Genomic DNA, 20267 nt, shown 5'->3' on the forward strand with positions numbered 1-20267 from the left:
GAAAACAGTATGTCATCATTTAAATCGCGATAATGGTGTTACATTTAAGTTTTTTCATGTTTCAGTTAAAATTTCTACATGTTATTTTGCTTATTTTAAATATTAAAACTATCCTTACTTTGTAACTCAAAATTTATTTTTTCAACAAACAAAAACATGATGATTGTTTCAGGCATACGCACAAATTCAATGGACAATTGTTGCTTTTTGCATAAATTTGTAAAATGTTGTTTTGTTTTACGTAAAAATCTAGAGATTTAAAATATTTTGCACAAAAACCATGTTTTTTAGGTGTATGAATAAAATATGTCAATTCTGACCAATTTTGACACTGGTCTCATGAAAATATGCCATTACCGTGAAATAAGTGATGACGCGGACTTAGTGATGTTGAGTATACTAGTTGAAAATGACCCTATAACCCCACCCTCTACAGCCGCACATATCTCTAAAAAAATATATTGTAAATTGTCGGGACAAATACCAGAATGGGATCAGGGTGTAACTTTAGGTGGCACCTTTTGGCTTTCGTAAATCACTCAATAAAAAAATCGTGTTTACGTATACATGTATGATTGAAAGTGTGTGTCACATGGTTCTGACCAGGTGCGTGTCATTTGACTTGCCAAAAAGTGTTCTTTTTTGTTGTTGTTTATTTGTTGTTGGACGTTGTTTTTTTGTTGTTTGTTTTGTTTTTGTTTTGTTTGTTTTTTGTTGTTTTTTTTTTGTTGTTGTATTTTTTTTTTTTTTTTTTTTGGGGGGGGTATTTTTGTGTTATGAACGTTATATCATGTTGATCAAATTATTTATTTTATGAGCATTCCTTATATGATCAACAATTAACTCACAAGGATCGAGGCATTGAGTGAATATTAAGCGTCAGTCAGGAATTGTAATACAAGAGATGCAATCAGGGCTGTAAAAAGAACACCGGAAAGAACCTATACGGAAAATACTTTTACAAAATGATAATACTATGATATAACAATTCGTAAAAATGGCATACTTAATTTTTTTCATAAATTTGATATTTACTCAAAGACGAGCATAGTATATCTTTAAGGTCAAGGTCATTAAAGAGCAAAGATAAAGTCCCAGGTAAAAATGAAGCCGTGTGTCAGACACACAAGCATTAAAAAATAAATCCTTCATGGACATATTCTATTCTGCATAAAAGTCTTAAATCAACTAAGGAACCTCTTACATCACACATGGATAAAGTTAATAAACAATGACTGCAATTCTTACACTTCAACCATTAAAGCTGCATAACTCCAGGTAAGTCAAAATATATCAAGAAAATTAAATTTGAGAAAAATGAATTAAAATTTAAGAAAAAGAGAATTTAGGATTCCAGTAATAATTTAAATAGTATGTGCTATTAGCGACTGTTTTTGCAGCATTCATCACCATATTTCTACTTTATTTTTGCTATTTTGTCCTCTTTGTTTTTTTAGTACATGTAATTGCAAGTGCTGTTTGCAATGTGTAAAATAATTCTTTGTTCACTTTACAAAAATACTTTCATATTCCTTTTTTTTTTAAATTTTCATGAAAATTAGCATGAAATCTGGGCAATCCTTTAGCCACACGGGACAAATTTCAATCATATATCTGGTAAGATTCCAAATACATGTAACAGCCTTTTAGCAAAAATTACTATTGCTAAAGCTTTTGTCACCAAAAAAAGCTAGACCTATCACTGAAGGTGATTAATACCCCAACCAGCAACTTTGACCTTTTGAAAAATATGTATCAAGTGTGTACAAAGAAATATTTCAATTTATTGTAGTCCCAACTGTGGTCTCCAAATAAGCTTGCTATACAATATCACATTTCCTAATTTTTCTTTTTTTAGTATTGGTGACTTTGACCCTAGGAGGTCTAAATGCAATACCAACCGGAGTCTTCACATAAGATTGCTATATACCAAGTTTGATTACAATACCCCATTCCAAACTCTATTTATCCTCAGGAAACCATGGTGTGGACTGACCGACAAGCCGACTCCTAAATACCACCCGTTAACTTCGTTTGTGGGCGTATAACTAGATTTTTTGCTAGAAATGAAACCAAAGACTTAAGCTCATTCCAACATGGGCAAGTTTTGTTTCATTGTACGCCTTTTTCCAACAGTATTTCAGTCATATATAGGCGGGTAGTTTCCTAACCATGGTTCCTGGAGAGTTACACCAGTACTAGGCTACCTTCCTCAGCGCTAAACTACCAAAGCATCTCCAGGGAATCGAACCCACGCCAGATAGGTAACTGGATTAGAAGTCATCGACTCTAAACCCCTCAACCATGCAGGCGGTACATGGGCAAGTAGTTGAAGAATGATTAAACACCATTTTTAACCTAAAGAAGTAAATGATCCAGCACAGACACTGCTCTTGTTTCACATTTATTTTATTTAATGTTATGTACAAGTTTGTAATTTATGAGTTAGCATTAGGTCCCTTCCTTCTGCCAAAGCCTTGTACTACATTGACATAACGTCTGTTGTACTGCATACGTCTCTTAGCTCGCCCAGTCTTCTTTTTCTTCTTCTCTTGCTTATCAACCTGAAAAAACAATGGACAACAATGTTAATATATTTTAACATGTAACAACAATTTTATTGTTTCTTCATTCTATGAGACAAATAAACACCAGCCTTTGTGTTCAATCAAGTTAAATATTCTAATATCATCAAGGGTTTTGTTTGTTTCATTGGGTTTTACGTCAAACCGACACAGTATAGGTCATATATTGACGTGAGACATTTTCTTGCATCAAGAATGAAAAGGTTTCTACAAATAGAAATTATTACCTTTGGTGTCTGTCCCTTTACTTTACCAGCACGAGCCAGGGATCCGTGCACCTTACCTAGAAACAAAATACAAGTAATCAAAATAATTTCTCATACAATATTTAATTACCTTTAAAGCACTGCACTCCTTAAATACCTAACAGCTTACTATACTTACATAACTGATGACCTTTACAGACAAAATTCTTAAAATATAAGACAATAAGTACATTATATGAATTTGCCACAGGACAAACACTTTATATTTAATGTTCAAGCAAATTCTTCTACACAAAATTTAACAGTAACAAAGTACATGTACTAAAGAATATTTGCACAATAACCAGATGTTTCTAATTCCATACAAATGAAAAAACATATCAGTAATAATGGGATTTTCTTGATGGTCTCAAGCTTTACATCATAGATCACCTATTGTATACAAGCCTTTTTAAATTTGATTAAAAATCAAATTATGACACATACTTAAAGGATCTCCATTGAGGTACATAAGATTTGATTGTCTTACAAAGTTTAGATAGGTCACTTAGAAACAGAATGATATAAAACAGGTAATTAAGATATGTACTAAATTAAAAACCTTATTTTTGTGCTATACTTCGCTCGATTTAAGTTCAGTTTTGAGTAATTTTTCACAATTGAAATAATTATTTTGGAAAAATGTAGCGAGCGATTTATTTGAAACTTTGCAAACAAGTTACTGGTCTAGACCTACATCAAATGGAACAAACATTAACCTTTAAAATTATTTCCACCACCATCATGTCAAAATAACCTCAAAGAAGTCCCTTTAACTGTAGGAAAACTGAGTAATCAGCTCTTTTAATTTCCCAATAGAAAATTTATTAAATATATGCAACTAATATGAAACATTTCATGAACCACCATTCATATATTTCACAATCACATTAATTTGAACGAACACAAATGAAGAATTAAACTGCAAAATTACTTTAAACAGCCATTATTCACAACGTTAATCCCGTTTTCATTAAGATTTTTGGACAATTATAGTGAATTTTACTTTCCGACTTTCTCCTATGACGAGACCTTTACCAGGAGTTAGAAAATCCAAAGCCCAACCTTAACCATTCTCCTAGTTTGCCTTAGTTACATTTGACTGGTGCATTACTGAACATTAAACTATAAAATTAATGGAGAAGAAATCTTAAAATTGAATAAAATCAGGGCCAAACACCATTTTTTGGGAAGGGGCCTCAGCCTTTTTCTTGGGGAAAATATGCATCATTTTTGCAAACTTTGGGAAAGGGTTCTCAAATTTAACACAAACTTTTAACTTCTTCAAAAGCACTGGGAAATACTAATTAGACAGTAAAAGACCTTAATTCAACATCATTTAATTTTGTTCTAAATTCTATGGGAAATTTTAAAAGAATTTTGAGGACCAAATTGGGGGAAAAAGAGGCTAGTTTGGATGGGGAAGCAGCCTATATTTGGCCTCTACAAAGAAGAGTTTTTTGGCCCTGAAAATACATCAAATAGATTATTATAAAACTTTTCTTACCTCCGAGCATTTTAATGTTGACCTCAAGAGTGGTCAAATCTTCACAAAGATTGGCCAGAAGGCCAGAGTCCAAGGGCTTGCCTCCATACAAGATAACCTGGTCCTCAACAGAGTAACCTTCCTTGTCAGCTATGAGAGCCTAACAAAAAAATATAAAAAAAAAATATATATATATAAATTGATGCATGAAGCATCTAACAAAACTACTTTCAGACCCCAAAGTAAATTTGATTTGCTGTTAGATCTAATTAAACAGATGTAAAGCTTGTGTACATAATTTAAATTTAGCATGTGAATATATACCAGTAATAGTTATAGCAGAAATGGGGATCAGGGCAGTTACTAGGTACTGATTTTTATATAATTATAAAAACCAATGACACCAAAACAGTCACAGACAGGGCCTATTTAAGCATGTATCCAGCTACTTATCCAGGCAGAACCCCCCCCCCCCCCCAAAAAAAAATTAAAAAATGTCGAAAATTCCCCTTTAAAATGCAAAATAATAAGTATTATAAAAGCATTCATGACTTTTTTTGTATACAAGTAAAAATATACAAGGGCTTGATTTTCGTAAAAACGTACCTTTGACCAGTTATTTAAAATAGTAGACTGTACTGGCATGCGAGCAGTTCCCGTACAAAAATCATAGTTACTTAAACATTATTTTTTATTACGCTCACTCACCAAAGTTTGAATGTTACACATCAATATTCGGCTCGTCACACAAATCATGGAAAATCCTTCATGTTCTAAACACAGAATAACCCTTACTTATGAGGCCTCATATGGGGTACCGAAATTATCCATTATTTTGTATGAAGAGAAGTAGTTCCCGTACATAAAATTTAACCCATAATGGGGCATTATAATTATACAATTTTATTTTATCGGACCTATTTTTCATTTACAATTGTTGAACAGACCATTATCTAAGAGATAAATAGATGTAATTCAGGAAATAGAGCGTAGACTAAACGCGGGTATCTATTACCCGGTACCGTTACCCCAACGCATTCACATGCAATAGCATGCTTGTAAGCATCAAAGCCATAAAATTATTGTATATAGTAATATTGGTCAAAATTCTGATAATTAAACAAGTTTTTATCACATTGCCTACTTATTTGTAAACAGGTGGTATGAGTGGAAAACCCTTTAACAAGCCTCATGTGTAAGTATTTTTGCGCATGTGCGCAAGGACGGAATCCCCCAGAGAAAACAAGGTCACGTTTTGACAACGCACAGGTGAAAGTGATTTAAAATGAGACTTTTTATACGTTCTGCCGAACTGACACTTAGATTATGTCTCGTTTATGTATCTGCTTGATTTGAAATGAATTTTTGAAGAATGCAAGTAAAAATCAAGCGTTTATATGAAAAATACGGGTACTGCTTCTGTACGGGAACTGCTCGCATGCCAGTAGATCTTAAATGAAAATATGCAAATAAATATTTCCTCTGTAAGAGTGAAAACTGCATTTTCCCCCCAGATAGGTCACCTTCACATAAATCTAGTAAAAATTCTCCCAGAGTCATTCAAGTTTAGTGTCTTATTGTTAATAAACAGGAATAAAAAAATTGTTTGGTAGGGGAAATACACAAACCTTAACATCTTCAACTGTTTCTGCTCCATTCACTTGGACCACATGGGTCTGTGTACCACGAATGAACAACTGCATTGTCTTCTGCAAGAAAGAAATAACAAAAAGTTTTATTTGCATTGTGTGGAGAAATTTTAGCGACAGTAGTCTGCAAGAGGCAAACACAGCATTTTGGCCCAAAAACAAATCCACTTCAAGACTAACAGGCCCCATAATTGTGTTTTGTAATAGTGGTTTAAAATTGATGTAGTATCTTCATTTAAAATACAATGAAGACAAGCGAGCTGATAAACAAGAATCTTAAAGTAGAAACTGATGTTAAACAGGTCTAGTATATCGCAAGATATGTGCATGATGCACAAATTGGTATATAATACACAAATTGGTGTATTTAATCATACACCAACAGACTTCCTGAAATACGTTGGTCCGACGGACATGCCTGATAAATTTTGATTAGGTCCGATGATTTTTTATTCCGGATCGGTCCGTTAGGTCCAGCTTTTATCCAAGTCGCATGTATACAAAATGGCGTCGCTATAGGTGCCAAACGTGGGAGAAAACGATCATCAACATCAAAGGAGGGTGCAGAACAGCAGTAAAAGGATGAAAAGAATAGACCTGAGACAAAATTTAATGACAAATGGAAGCAGGAACGTGAGTCGTTGGTGTATAACAGGGAGGAGATGAAAATGTGCTGTACGGACTGTGCCGATTTTTACGGCGAAAAAATTTAAACCGAAAAGTTTCTTGGAAATACAAACACAAGTTTTCTGTTGATTTTTATTAATTTTATTCGGTCTGACAGATTTCGTTTCGGTCCGACAGATTTTCATGGTTTGTCAGACTGAATGTCTGACACTCTTTTTTTTAACTTTCGGGAAGTCTGCACCAAAAAATAAATGTGTTTCTGTAAATTATTTGTTGTTTATTCATGATCATGTTTTGGTACCTGCTCATAAGATTGGTAATAGTGTTTTATTGAAAAAGAATAAACACAACTTCTGATCTAAATGAACTTCAGGAGATTTCAATGTCTTTATCCACCGAACAATTGTACCTTTCAGACATAAATTCATTTCCATATTTCATATCTACTTATTATTCTTATCAGGTATACTTAGTTTTAAAAGTAAAATTGTCTCTTGCCTTGAAAGTAAAAAAAATAACCAGGCCATCCTTAAAAAATTGTTCGTTTGCAGTAACGTGACCGACTCACAAAATTTGCCCCTACTCAAATTTTTTTTCATGGTCTGGATAAAAAAAAATTTTTTTTTTGAATCAGAAAATTATGCCTTGTGTTTTGTTTTCGTTCTTTTAAAGGTTAATAGAAGAAATAAAATGTAGGTCTTATTAAATTAGAATTCAGTTATCAATTTATTAATTGTTACCAGATTATCAAAGCATATATTGTCCAGCATTTTGAAATTCCATGTTTATTTTGGAGTAGAGTTCAATAAAAAAAAAATCGACCTACCTACCCACCTTGAAAATTCTGGGTCGGGTTACTGCAAACAAACATTTTTTTACGGATGGCCCCAGTTCCAATTTTGGGATCTACCAATTAATGTATCATGCGGATTTTCTAGTGTTTACATCAATATCTTTAGCAGTGTAAGAAATTAGGATTTGAATCCACTAGGCTACCAGATTGGAATATTCACTAGCACAAAAGACATTTCACTGGCATGATTCATTTGTTTTAATCAGTTGTTTATATTGCCTCTGAAAATACAGTAGCCTGGTCGGGCTTGTTACTGTGAAAAGTTGGTAGTCCGACCGAGGAGAAATTTAGTAGTCAGGGGCTATTGGACTACTGCTAATTTCGAACACTACTTTAGTTTCAGGATATTTCTATGAATATTATCTATAGTAAGTGCAGGTGCCACAATTCACAATGCTATATTTACAAAATAATGGGTCTTCAAAGATTTACATAATAGTCTGGTACACCAATTGGTGCATCATAAAATACACCAATTAGTGTATCATACAGATACTGGTGCATCATGCACTAACCTGGCGATATACTAGACCTGTTAAAATACATACTTCAAGTATCACGGATCAATGAACTAGATACATTGAAGCAAATATTTCGAAGGTATTTTTTATTGTTTAGTTATTGCTTTGTAATAATGTGACTGCAATCTTAACTTTATTGAGACTTGATGGTATACAGTATTTTTTTCATTATACAGGGTTTTCACTAGCCATGAAAAACTGAGGGTCATTTTAACTATGTTTTACCGACTACAAGGCCAAATCCCCAAGATTTTAACAAAATCCAGAGACATAGATAACAGAGATAAGCAGCTCCTATATACTCCATTAAAATATCACTCATGAATGCCTATCAAAAAGTGAAAAATTAGGCATTTTGTAGCAAATAAAACTTAATGGATGTTTATTTGATCCTTTAATATTATTTTCTTCTTCCGGGTAATGTGCTGGGCCCCTCTGGAGCATCGTCGCACAATATACCATTTGAAAGGCAAATCTTTTATCTATTGCGTGCATTTTAAAATATTGGTAACTTTCCATGTCTTTCACTAAGAAAAACATAGAACATAGTCAAAATATATTGACGTGCCAAAGCTTGATTCTGAGATATTTTCGTTCTGGGGCAGAATCTTGCTTTAACGTCAAAACAAAAAGGAGACCTTCCTGTGGTGAAACGTGGATTTCGATGTTAATGTAAAAATGCAGACAATTTAAACTAAGAATCTAACCAACAATACAATTTTAAGGAATCAACAGCACAAAAAGTGCTAGACTATCAACTTAGAAGAAAGTAAACCACGTTAGTTTCATTTCACCGTCTCGTTTGTACCAACGCCGCCATATTGTGATGTTGCTACAGTAATGTAACATGTACGCTAAAAATCGATATTGTTCGGTACCGTGCGTGAATCAGGTATACGTACCTGCGTGAATGTTGTCATTTTTTTTGCATGGCAAAAAAATATGAAAAACTGTTAAACAGTGCTTATTATTCTTTAATGTTGTTATTATTAATTATATTTATTGCTACATTAAAATAAATCGCCAGGGAATAATCTTTAACTATTTTTTCTAATTGATTGAAATCTTTCAAATGATGCGGAGAAACTTTTAATTTAGACCTCTTTTTTATAAACATGTTTATTAAAGGATAAACAAATACTTTTATTTCATTAAAATTTATATTGTCACCACTCTGTAGTATTATCTATGTTAGAATAATTATGTAAGTTACAACTTGCTACGTATTAAAATCAACAACTCCTTGCCTAGAAAGATTTGTTTTCCAAACATGCATTACGCTATGAAAGATTTTTTGAATTCAAATGGTAAATTCTTGCGTTAATTTTTCATTCCTCAACAGTTTTTAGAAAAGTAAAACTCGTTACGCCGAGCGCCCATTTTTAGTTTGTCTGCGTGTACTTGTACCATTTATCCTTGTAATAAAAGACTATAATCATAGCATGCTGTAATGGCCTGGATATTTGGGTGTTGTTTAACCCTTTACCCCATATATACGCGAAACAACGCACTTTCGACCCCCCCCCCTTTTTTAGGCCTCAAAGAGTGAAAAAATGTCCTATTTGGGCCCCAAACACATGTTTTCGTTTGAGAAATGTTGCTTAAAAAATTGAGCACTTTTTCGGCGCCGCCCCCCATCCAAAAGATACATCAGGGGGTTGCCAGAAGGGGGATGTGCCCCCTTCTGTTAGGGGGGTTTGAAGGGGGGGTTTGAGTCCCCCTCATCGCCAAGAAAATTTTGGACTTGTGAGAGGCTAAAAATGACCCCAGGTCGATCATAATGTAACGTGTAACCAACGCTGAAAAGCCTTTGACTCTATCTCAATCCCTTGAGAAGTTGCAGCACTTTGAAATAAATTTTGATGGAAAAAATCCAGGCAAAATAGTGATTTTTGGCAATTTTGAGATGCCCCCTCGTTGCCATGGTAACAGGAAATTTAAGACTGAGCATGTCGTTACAAAGGCAATGGTCCAGTCAACATTTGTGCCAAGTTTGATTAGTATTGAAGCATTTTTCATAGTTTCATAGCAGTTTGAACTTGTAACAGGAGGCTTTTCAGTGAAAACGGCCATTTTCCACAATATGCTCATGGGGGAAAGGGTTAAGCGATGTTCCAGAAAAGTTTTTGTTCCGGTATAGAAAATATATTCAACCATATATTTATTTTTGAAACATTACATATCAACTATTCCACAACGCAGACACCGGTACACTGACCAATATACACTTCGGAAATGTTGACACTGCGCAGTTCTGTTTCTTCCTTACTTAAATTCTTTGTGTCAACTTAAAATTTATAAGATTAAGCTTTAGATAAATTTGATTTAAAGAAAAGTATTTAAATTGGAGCCGTGATTCCTATCCGGAATCAGTTAAACAATTTTCCATGCTGACATGGTCCAAATTGTAAAGAAAAGTTATTTTTAGATTGTAATTACATGCATTTATTTTTCAATTTATAATTATAAATATACTTGATGATTCATTTTAAAGACGATAATCTGATGCTTAAATTTCTTTCTATAATTCATTTATGAAAATTGTTTAAACAGTGGTAAGAATTTAAATGTGTTACGACCACGAGTTTCCTCGGTATATTTTCCCGGCTCTGAATTAACCAGCTGGAATTAACGCAAGATCAGGGCTTCCACTAGGAATTTTTTTTAGGAAGTCAGGACTTCCTTTCAAGGAATTTTGGAAGTCATGAGGTAAATTTCTGGAAGTCAGTTGTTCTTACGCGTATAATTTTCATGTTTCAATGTTTGATTTATAGTATGGGATGATACAAGTAAAAGCAATTATTTTAATCACAAGATTCTGAAAATGTCATTCCTTTTAATGTTTTAAGTTTAAAGTATCTTTACATGATTGTTGGGTAAATATTTTCAACAGAAGTAAGAACATTACCCTGAAAAGGACTGTATTGTTGTTTTTTTTTAAGGACAGTGGTAACCGTGTAGAACCCTTCAGTGATAACATTCAAATAATTGCTCATTGGTATAACAAAAAAAAATAATATTTCCAGAAAACTTTTAATTCTTTAATCAATCATGGTACAAGTAGATTCTGAAATGTGTATGATGGGTTCTTCTTTTTCTACCTCTGGATCAGTACCATACAGCTGTTGTCTCATGCAGTGCCAAAACACCATTTTTGGGGAAGGGGCCTCAGCCTTTTTCTTGGGGAAAATATGCGTGATTTTGGCATACTTTGGGAAAAGGGGTCTTATATTTAACACAAACTTTTAACAAGTTCTTCAAAATAGAAAAGCAAAAAGCACTGGGGAATACAAATAAGGCAGTCAAAATCCTTAATTCAACACCATCATTTAATTTTGTTCTAAATTCTATGGGAAATTTCAAAAGACTGGGGAATTTTAAGGACCAAACTGGGGAAAAAAACAGGTTAGTTTGGTTGGGGAAGTAGCCTATATTCGGCCCCTACAAAGAAGGGTTTTTTGGCCCTGTCATGTGATCCGCCTGCACAGCATTTTTGTGGTCCTTGGATTCATTGTGTTTTAAAAGGATGGATCTCTGTAGATTTCCTGAAATAAAAAAAACATGACATCCTTTAGCATTGTTATATTTCTTATTTGTAAAATAAAAATTGTTGTTTAAATATCTCGTGTTTAAAATTATTTACTACTGTACCGAACACAATTTCAGTGTATCAAATGAATCATAACACATTAACAACCCAAAATGGTTAAATTTAATCAGGCTTGTAAATTGAAAGTTTTATGAAAATAATATCGAACACCGTTCTTGACCAAATTATTTTTTTTAATTACGTTTTTGAGATGCCAAATTGCAGAAGTGAGCGTTGAGACATTTTGAGAGTGGGTAGGGAAAAATATTTTTAATTGTAACTTTGTTTCTCATAATTAGCGAGTGAAAAAAATATAAAATCAAATCAACATCTATAGAATGTGTGAAAATAAATCGTCTTTAACTTCAAAAAGGAAAAAAAATCAAAAGACAAAAACACGCTTCGCCGACTCGGCAAACTTTCGGATACATTCAAAACTTACCGATGCACACAATAATGAATAAATCATTTTATCTAATTAAAGTAAAAACAGATACCTACCAAAGTTTATGTCAATTAACTATCCATTATCCGTACATAACAAACAATTAATCCAATCACTTTGTTTTCACGCTTATCAAGGTCATAAATCAACACTCGCTAATTCGTCACGCGCCAGGTGCATTCGCATAATTTCACCCATCGCTGTCATGTCAACCATTCAATTGAGGGGGCGGAGTTAAATAAATAATCCAATCGTACGCCAGGAAAATGAGAAAAGGTCGGAAAATGGTCGTGGCGTACGTCACGGCTTACGATTTTCGCCGTATTCCTAAATTTTTGGAAGTCAGCGGTACGTCATTGATCTTAATTTTCGGCGTACAGATACGTTTTTCGGGCGTAATTTACGGCCGTACGCCCGTTAACGGAAGTCCTGAAGATATACCAACTTTTTAAGTTTTGAGTTGTGACATTTAATATTTAGGAACTTTTTTCTGGTTCTCTATCTAAATTCACTAGAATGTTAAAAATTATTGAAAAGAAAAAAGAACTGAAGAGGCGCCGTGTTTTCTTGCCGATTTTAAAAGTTCGTTTTCCAAAGCAACAACTTTAATACTTGGGGCAGTAGCAATCTGTATCATATTATTGTTTAAAATGAGTAAACGTGTTGCATAACCCTTAAATCTTATATGATTGGACAAGAATCAAAGAAATCACAGACACTTTGGGTGTGTAGCTCAAAAAGCCTTTAAAATCCAAATTAGGCCATCCTTAAAAAAATGTTTGTTTGCAGTAACCCGACCCAGAATTTTCAAGGTGGGTAGGTAGGTCGATTTTTTTTTTTTTTTGAACTGTACTCCCAAATAAACATGGAATTTCAAAATGCTGGACAATATATGCTTTGATAATCTGGTAACAATTAATAAATTGATAACTGAATTCTAATTTAATAAGACCTACATTTTATTTCTTCCATTAACCTTTAAAAGAACAAAAACAAAGCACAAGGCATAATTTTCTGATTCAAAAAAAATTTTTTTTATCCAGACCATGAAAAAAAATTTTGAGTAGGGGCAAATTTTGTGAGTCGGTCGCGTTACTGCAAACAAACATTTTTTTAAGGATGGCCCTAAATGTATATTTGTCAACGTTGGGGTGCCACGTTTGAATTTGTCGAAAGATTTTGTAAATGGAGCAAAACGGCGATAATCTCGATGTTTATTTCGGCTGTTGCGTTGTTTATATTAATGTGGAAGTTTAAAATTGACCATCATCATGAAGAATTATATCTTCTGTGTCTGTGGGCCAAAGGATTATGTGAAAATTTGGAAACAAAAATAAAATACATGGTGTTTTTGACGGTAGGTGTGCGGATTTTTTCCGGCGAACATTTTTATCTTGTGTATTATTAGAGATGTTGAAATATGATTTTTTTTTCAAAACGGCTAATATTAAGTATTCTTATATATATATATACATGATCAGTGCATGTGCTGGGTTTGACAAATAAAAATTATGCATTTCTTTATTTTCAATTGTTTTGAGCTCCACACCCTACACCTCTGGCGCAGCGTTTTGTTTATGTAACATTGTAAAATAACCGCATTGATTCTTCAAATCGCACTTCGCCATGCGTGTATTTTATAAAAGAAATTAATTTCTAAGACAGCATAAAAGTGAAATGTATGGAATAAATCTTTACAACCAAAACAAGAGCGATCAGTAATCACATGTGTCGCCTCATGATGGCCAATTTCATGTTGGGACAAATTTTGTGACAGACGGACAGACAGACGGACAGTGCACAACTAGACTAACCACTTTGTACTGATCATTCCTGTAAAATTTGGATAAAATTGCACCAGTAGTTTATGAGGAGTAGTCCGGACAAGCTTTTGCGTATCTGGCAACACACAGAAAAAAAACCTTTTTATCAAAGGGCCATAACTCGGCCAAAAATCATTCAACCGGAAAACCCATGCAATATGCGCAAGGACATGAGCTACAGATCAATCCTGTAAAGTTTCATTGAAATTGCATAAGTGGTATAAGAGAAGTAGTCTGGACAAACTTTAAAAATAAAAATTATTAAAGGGCCTTAACTCAAATAAAAATCATTGAACCGGAAAATGCTGACAATATGCACAACTAGACTTGATATTGATTATTCCTGTAAAGTTTGGATGAAATTACAATGGTAGTTTTTGAGAGAAGTATTCCGGACAAGCTTTTGTGAATCTGGCAACACACAGAAAAATCACTTTTTTTCTCGGCAAAAATCATTCAACCGGAAAAACCTGTGCAATATGCGCAAGGACATGAGCTACAGATCAATCCTGTAAAATTTCATTAAAATTGCATAAGTGGTATAAGACGAGAAGTCCGAATAAACTTTGAAAATAAAAATTATTAAAGGGTCATAACTCGGACAAAAATCATTGAACCGGAAAATGCTGACGATATTCACAACTAGACTTGGTACTGATCATTCCTGTGAAGTTTGAATGAAATTGCACCAGTAGTTTATAAGGAGTAGTCCGGACAAGTTTTGTGACGGACGGACGGACAGACAGACGGACAGACAGACGACGGAGAAGTGATCCCTATATGTCGCCACTACTCCGTAGAGGCGACACAAAAATGAAGCGGGCACCTGTTTCATGAAATAAATTTCCGAGTATTTTTCCCTGTACCACGGTCATTTTAAAACAATTTCATACCTACGTGTGTGTGCTTGTGTGTGTTTGTGTTTTTCTTTCTATAATCATCTTCAGAAAGCTTTTTGGAATAAACTAGCAAGAATTATGGACCTGCGCATGGATAAGAAAATAATTTTTAAACAAGAGGGCCATGATGGCCCTGAGGTCGCTCACCTGTATATAGCCCCCCCCCCCCCCCCCGGCCCAATTTTTACCCAAGGGCTTTTATTTGTTTATTTGAACAGACTTGGTAGACACCCATAAGAAGATGTTTCATGCAAAACATCTAAGTTCTAGCTCATTGGGTTTTTTAAAAGAAGATTTTTTAAGTTTTTACTATACACATAGAGTAAAAAACAATGACACCCCTCGGGCAGGGCCAGTTTTGACCCCTGGGCTTTTATTTGAACAAACTTTGTAGATATTTACTTAAAGATGTTGCATGCTTAATATCTAAACTCTAGTTATTTGGGTTTTTTCAAAGAAGATTTTTAAGTTTTTGCTATGTATATAAGGAAAATCAATGACCCCCGGGGCGGGGCCAGTTTTGACCCCAGGGCTTTTATTTGAACATACTTGGTAGACACCCATTAGAACATGTCTCATGCTAAATATCTTAGCTCTAGCTCTTTGGGTTCTTTAAAAGAAGATTTTATAAGTTTTTACTATATGCATATAAGGAAAATCAATGACCCCTGGGGAGGGGCTAATTTTGACCCCAGGGCTTTTATTTGAACAAACTTGGTAGACATTCACTAGAAGATGTTTCATGCCAAATATATAAGCTTTAGCTCTTACAGTTCTTTAAAAGAAGATTTTTTAAGTTTTTACTATATGCATATAGGGAAAATCAATGACCCCCTGGGGCGGGGCCAATTTTGACCCCAGGGCTTTTATTTGAACAAACTTGGTAGACATTTACTAGAAGATGTTTTATGCCAAATATCTAAGCTCTAGCTCTTACGGTTCTTTAAAAGAAGATTTTTTAAGTTTAAACTATATGCATATAGGGAAAATCAATTACCCCCCAGGGCGGGGCCAATTTTGACCCCAGGGCTTTTATTTGAACAAACTTGGTAGACATTCACTAGAAGATGTTTCATGCCAAATATCTAAGCTCTAGCTCTTTGGGTTCTTTAAAAGAAGATTTTTTAAGTTTTTACTTTATGCATATAGGGAAAATCAATGACCCCCTGGGGCGGGGCCAATTTTGACCCCAGGGCTTTTATTTGAACAAACTTGGTAGACATTCACTAGAAGATGTTTCATGCCAAATATCTAAGCTCTAGCTCTTACAGTTCTTTAAAGGAAGATTTTTTAAGTGTTTACTATATGCATATAGGGAAAATCAATGACCCCCCGGGGGGGGCCAATTTTGACCCCAGGGCTTTTATTTGAACAAACTTGGTAGACACTCACTAGAAGATGTTCCATGCCAAAAATCTTAGCTCTAGCTCTTACAGTTCTTTTAAAAGAAGATCTTTTAAGTTTTTACTATATGCATATAGGGAAAATCAATGACCCCCCGGGGGCGGGGCCAATTTTGACCCCAGGGCTTTTATTTGAACAAACTTGGTAGACACTCATTAGAAGATGTTTCATGCCAAATATCTAAGCTCTAGCTCTTAGGGTTGTTTAAAAGAAGATATTTAAAGATTTTTCTTTCGGTTGCCATGGCAACCAGAGTTCTGCATGGAATTAAATTCTTTGAACAATTTTTAAAGGTGACCACCAAAGGAACATTCCTGTGAAGTTTGGATGAAATTGGCTCAGTGGTTTATGAGGAGATGTCATTTAAAGCAAAAGTTTACGGACGGACGACGGACGGACGACGGACGGACGGACGCCGGACGAAAAGCGATCACAAAAGCTCACCCTGTCACTTTGTGACAGGTGAGCTAAAAATCACATGAAATGTTGTTTCCGCACATACATGTATAATGTTGAGGCACCGCGTTTGACATTTATTCGCTTTATTCCGCGTTTGACATTTATTCGTTTTATTATTGATAAAAATGTTTTGAACATTGAAAATATCATCTTATAGTTAATCAACATTAATTAATATAAATAACAGACTGTCAAATTCCTTAGAATGGCGTCCTCTCGTAGTCGCTAAGGCACTAGGAACCCGTTCGTTGCTCTTTAAACATATAAACCTTGTGTTTCTGCTATTAACATATTCCTATTTTCATCATAATCGTGGGGAAAAAATCTATAGTTACCAATAGGTCCCATGTCCTATACTTACTGGGAAAGCTGAACGAAATAATTTTTTTTTATAAACAAGAAAATATTTTGTGAGGAGTCCATTTACAGAGTAGCTTTTCTAAAAAGATAATGATGATTCTGATATTTCTAAGAACGCTCTGACAATAACGAATAAGTTTTGCATCTACCCCAATAAAATAATATTTTCATCCTTTCATAGTTTTTTTTGCATAAATAAATGTCTTAAATATAACATTAAACTTAATATTTTACTAAGAGTGTTTCGGCGTTTCTCAGTAACGCAGTACCGCATACACACCAGTGTAGTAATCAACAGTGTTTTTGTCACCTGACATTAGCGGCGATGTCTGTATTTTGATGGTTCATGTGTTTACTTCTCTATCAAAATCTTTATGTTAGGAATATTTTCACAAATAAAACATGAAATTGATGTAGAAATGAATAATCTTTAAAGGTATCGTAACAAATTTATTCAAATATGAATTCTAACACGATTTGAGACGGTCCAAAGCTTGCGCTCAAAATCCCGGCGCAAATTTCACCACAGAAAAGGTACTTTTTATGTTGTACGTAGAGGCGAGATATTGCCCAGACACGAAAATAGCACAATATGTCGTCGCGCAGTACAATTAGTTGGACTAAGCAGAACATACCCACTGAGTCTGTTTTTTTTGTCATATGAATAGTTTTGTAACAAAAATTATTAAGTAGTTATAGTTAAAAATTGATGCATCATTTATTTAAATTGAAACTGTAAATATTTTTACCTGCAGCCATAGACAAATGCATAAGGTTTCAGAAAATGTATCATTTTCCTGATTTTGATATCGGGTTAATAAGTTTTACTTGCTTCAAGTTTTAAGTTTAGCAGGAACGCGTGATATTTTAACTGGCCATGAAGTTGCCTATCTCTGTTATCTATGTCTCTGCAAATTCTGACCCGTTTAGCTAGGTTTTTGAATTCGTGAATCAAAACCTTTTAAGATTCCTGCCTAAATCAAGATATCAAAGTCTCCTGTAAAAGAGTTAACAAATAGTAAAATACAAATCAATTCATGTAGAGAACATTGACTAATTTTAAACTTTAATCAGCATTTGATTACGTGATAATAAAATCATTCTAAATTAAAACTGAAAACCAGCATGAACACAAAATAACGAACCCTCTGCTAAAAATACAAGTCTCCAATAACGAACAGTTAACTGAATTGTCTTCTATAGGGTTTGGACTTTAATATGACATGGTCACATGATATATATTACCTGACATGTATGCAATAATAGACAAAATGATAGCAAAACTTACACGTGCTTGTGCAATTTTTCTATAGCACCCGGAAAAGGAAGTAAATTTTTGCGCATGCGTGAAAGGCATAAAATAAAAAGCGTAATGAGAATCAAATAACGGAATTTGAATTATCACGGATGTCCGTTATGTTATTAAAGGCTTGCGTTATGTCTGACGTACTATGTCTGAATTTTTGCTTAAAATATCCTTACTCTGTTTGAAAAGTCAGTATGTTTACATCTCTATATATATTTTAAATGGAAGAAACGTTTCATATATGAGAAATTAAGCTTCAGGAAGATGTGACCACTCTTACTTATTAAACAATTTATATCAGTGTAATGATGAAGTGAGACAGAGAGCTCCTCTGATTAAGGTACAAACTCAAATAATACAATGATGTTCAGACTGACAATTACTTTAAAATTAAAAAGAGAATAAGATATTGAGCAGTTAGCTGCCAAAACCTGTAGGCCAGTAATCTTATTTTAGAAAAATAGAATTAAAGAACATTTTATATTAATCATAATACATGTATATGAAGTTAATTTTATACATGTATGATAATGGGTCCACACAATTATATTATGATTATGGACACGTTTGCTAAAAGCTTATTATTTTCATATTACATAATGTGGCCGGACCGAGATACCCAAGCTAGCCAGGTAGTTTAATTCGGTCTCGCGGTTATTTTGTAAGTGGTTAAATCTTATTTAGGTGATTTCAAGTGTATATCAGTCTCTTTCAGTTTTATTCCATAATCTTTGGAATCCGTTACTTTTACAAGAATGACATTTTGTTTTTATATTTTATTACAGTTCCCGCATTAAATGTCAAGCTAGGTAGTATTGCTAAAATTGAGATTTGACATTGAGACTAGATACTAAAATATTCGAGCACATAAGAACATGACCCGTTAATAAATAAGTACTGCAGTACACTTATTCAATTTTAGATGTATATTTTGCATATTCAGCATAGATTTTATGATAAGCACTCAACTGTACTGTATTCTTGTCATTAGAATTTTCGATAAATTACAGATAAATAATTAAATTAAACAGCTACAACATATTGAAGATAATTCTGTCTATTCATTTGTTGAAACATTCTATTTAGCTTTGTTCTGGAAAAAAGAACCGGATAGGAACAGTCAGAGCAAATGTACAACCAAACCAATTATGTATTGTGAAAGGCATTGTTCGCGCGATGTTGCTTTACAGCCCTAAATAGAAAAAACTTTACTCTGAAAGTAGATTTTTAACTTGTTAAATTGTTATCAAAAATAGTGTTTGAAATACATGATAAATATCAGGATTTTTTATGATCACAACAAAAAGTATTATGCCCTGTGTGTGGTAGCTGCTAGATGCTACACTGTACGATGCTTCAGTATTGGTATATTAAATTGGTGCTTTATGGTCATCACAATACTTAAACGGTTGACGATGTAATTGAATACATTTTTATATAAGTTTTTTTCCAAATATTGCTCAAACAATTAAAATGTATCATTTGGATATTGTAACAAAATAAAACTTGAAAAGAAAAAAATGTTGATACAGTTCTTAGTGATTTAGTTTGAACATTTTTATGATGAATAATAATATTGTATTTTAGAACGTTTTATCATCTGCTATAGTTATCAATATAATTATGTAATATCGAATCATGTATCTCACACTTACCAACAACGTACGTCCCTATATAATTCTTTCTGTGGTTTGTTGTTATATCTGATTCACGTAATTATTTATTTATTATATACCCCAATTCACTTTAAACTGTTTTACTAGAGGGTGTGGATATGTTGCAGTTTCTATTCTTTTTCATAATACCCAATTGATCCAAGAACCAATATATGTATAATATACCTAGATCTACCCTGATTGAACTGAGACTGTGTTTTAATTATTTATATTTGTCGATACGAACTGTTATCGAGGATCACTTATTTCATGAAAAAAAATCACACACTAAAAGATATTAGTAACTTCTGGCGTAGGTTCGTCAATTTTTAATTCATACAAAAGAGTTTAAAAACAGAAA

At 33.5% G+C, this 20267-nt stretch overlaps 1 protein-coding gene across 1 annotated transcript; it reads right to left on the reverse strand.

The window, feature by feature from the left end:
• Positions 1-2391: 2391 nt before the first annotated feature.
• On the reverse strand, positions 2392-18333 carry LOC132742307 (ubiquitin-like FUBI-ribosomal protein eS30 fusion protein). The gene is made up of 5 exons (XM_060730673.1): positions 18234-18333; positions 5945-6025; positions 4338-4476; positions 2813-2868; positions 2392-2564 (listed from the first exon to the last, which is right to left on the reverse strand). Exons 1-5 carry the CDS (start codon positions 18300-18302, stop codon positions 2439-2441), a joined length of 471 nt encoding a protein of 156 aa, XP_060586656.1. The 5' UTR covers positions 18303-18333; the 3' UTR covers positions 2392-2438.
• Between the last annotated feature and the right edge of the window lie 1934 nt (positions 18334-20267).

The sequence above is a fragment of the Ruditapes philippinarum genome, unplaced genomic scaffold, assembly GCF_026571515.1.
Source record: "Ruditapes philippinarum isolate M1 unplaced genomic scaffold, ASM2657151v2 ctg1193_1_1_1_1, whole genome shotgun sequence".
Classification (NCBI taxonomy): domain Eukaryota; kingdom Metazoa; phylum Mollusca; class Bivalvia; order Venerida; family Veneridae; genus Ruditapes; species Ruditapes philippinarum.

Excerpts from the sequence above, each read along its gene's own strand:
- LOC132742307 (XM_060730673.1), bottom strand. The coding sequence starts at position 18,302 with ATGCCTTTCACGCATGCGCAAAAATTTACTTCCTTTTCCGGGTGCTAT. Across the intron at positions 4,477-5,944 it reads AAACAGTTGAAGATGTTAAG|GCTCTCATAGCTGACAAGGA; the intron begins GTTTGTGTATTT and ends TTTTTTTGTTAG. Across the intron at positions 2,565-2,812 it reads TAAAGGGACAGACACCAAAG|GTTGATAAGCAAGAGAAGAA; the intron begins GTAATAATTTCT and ends TTGTTTTTTCAG.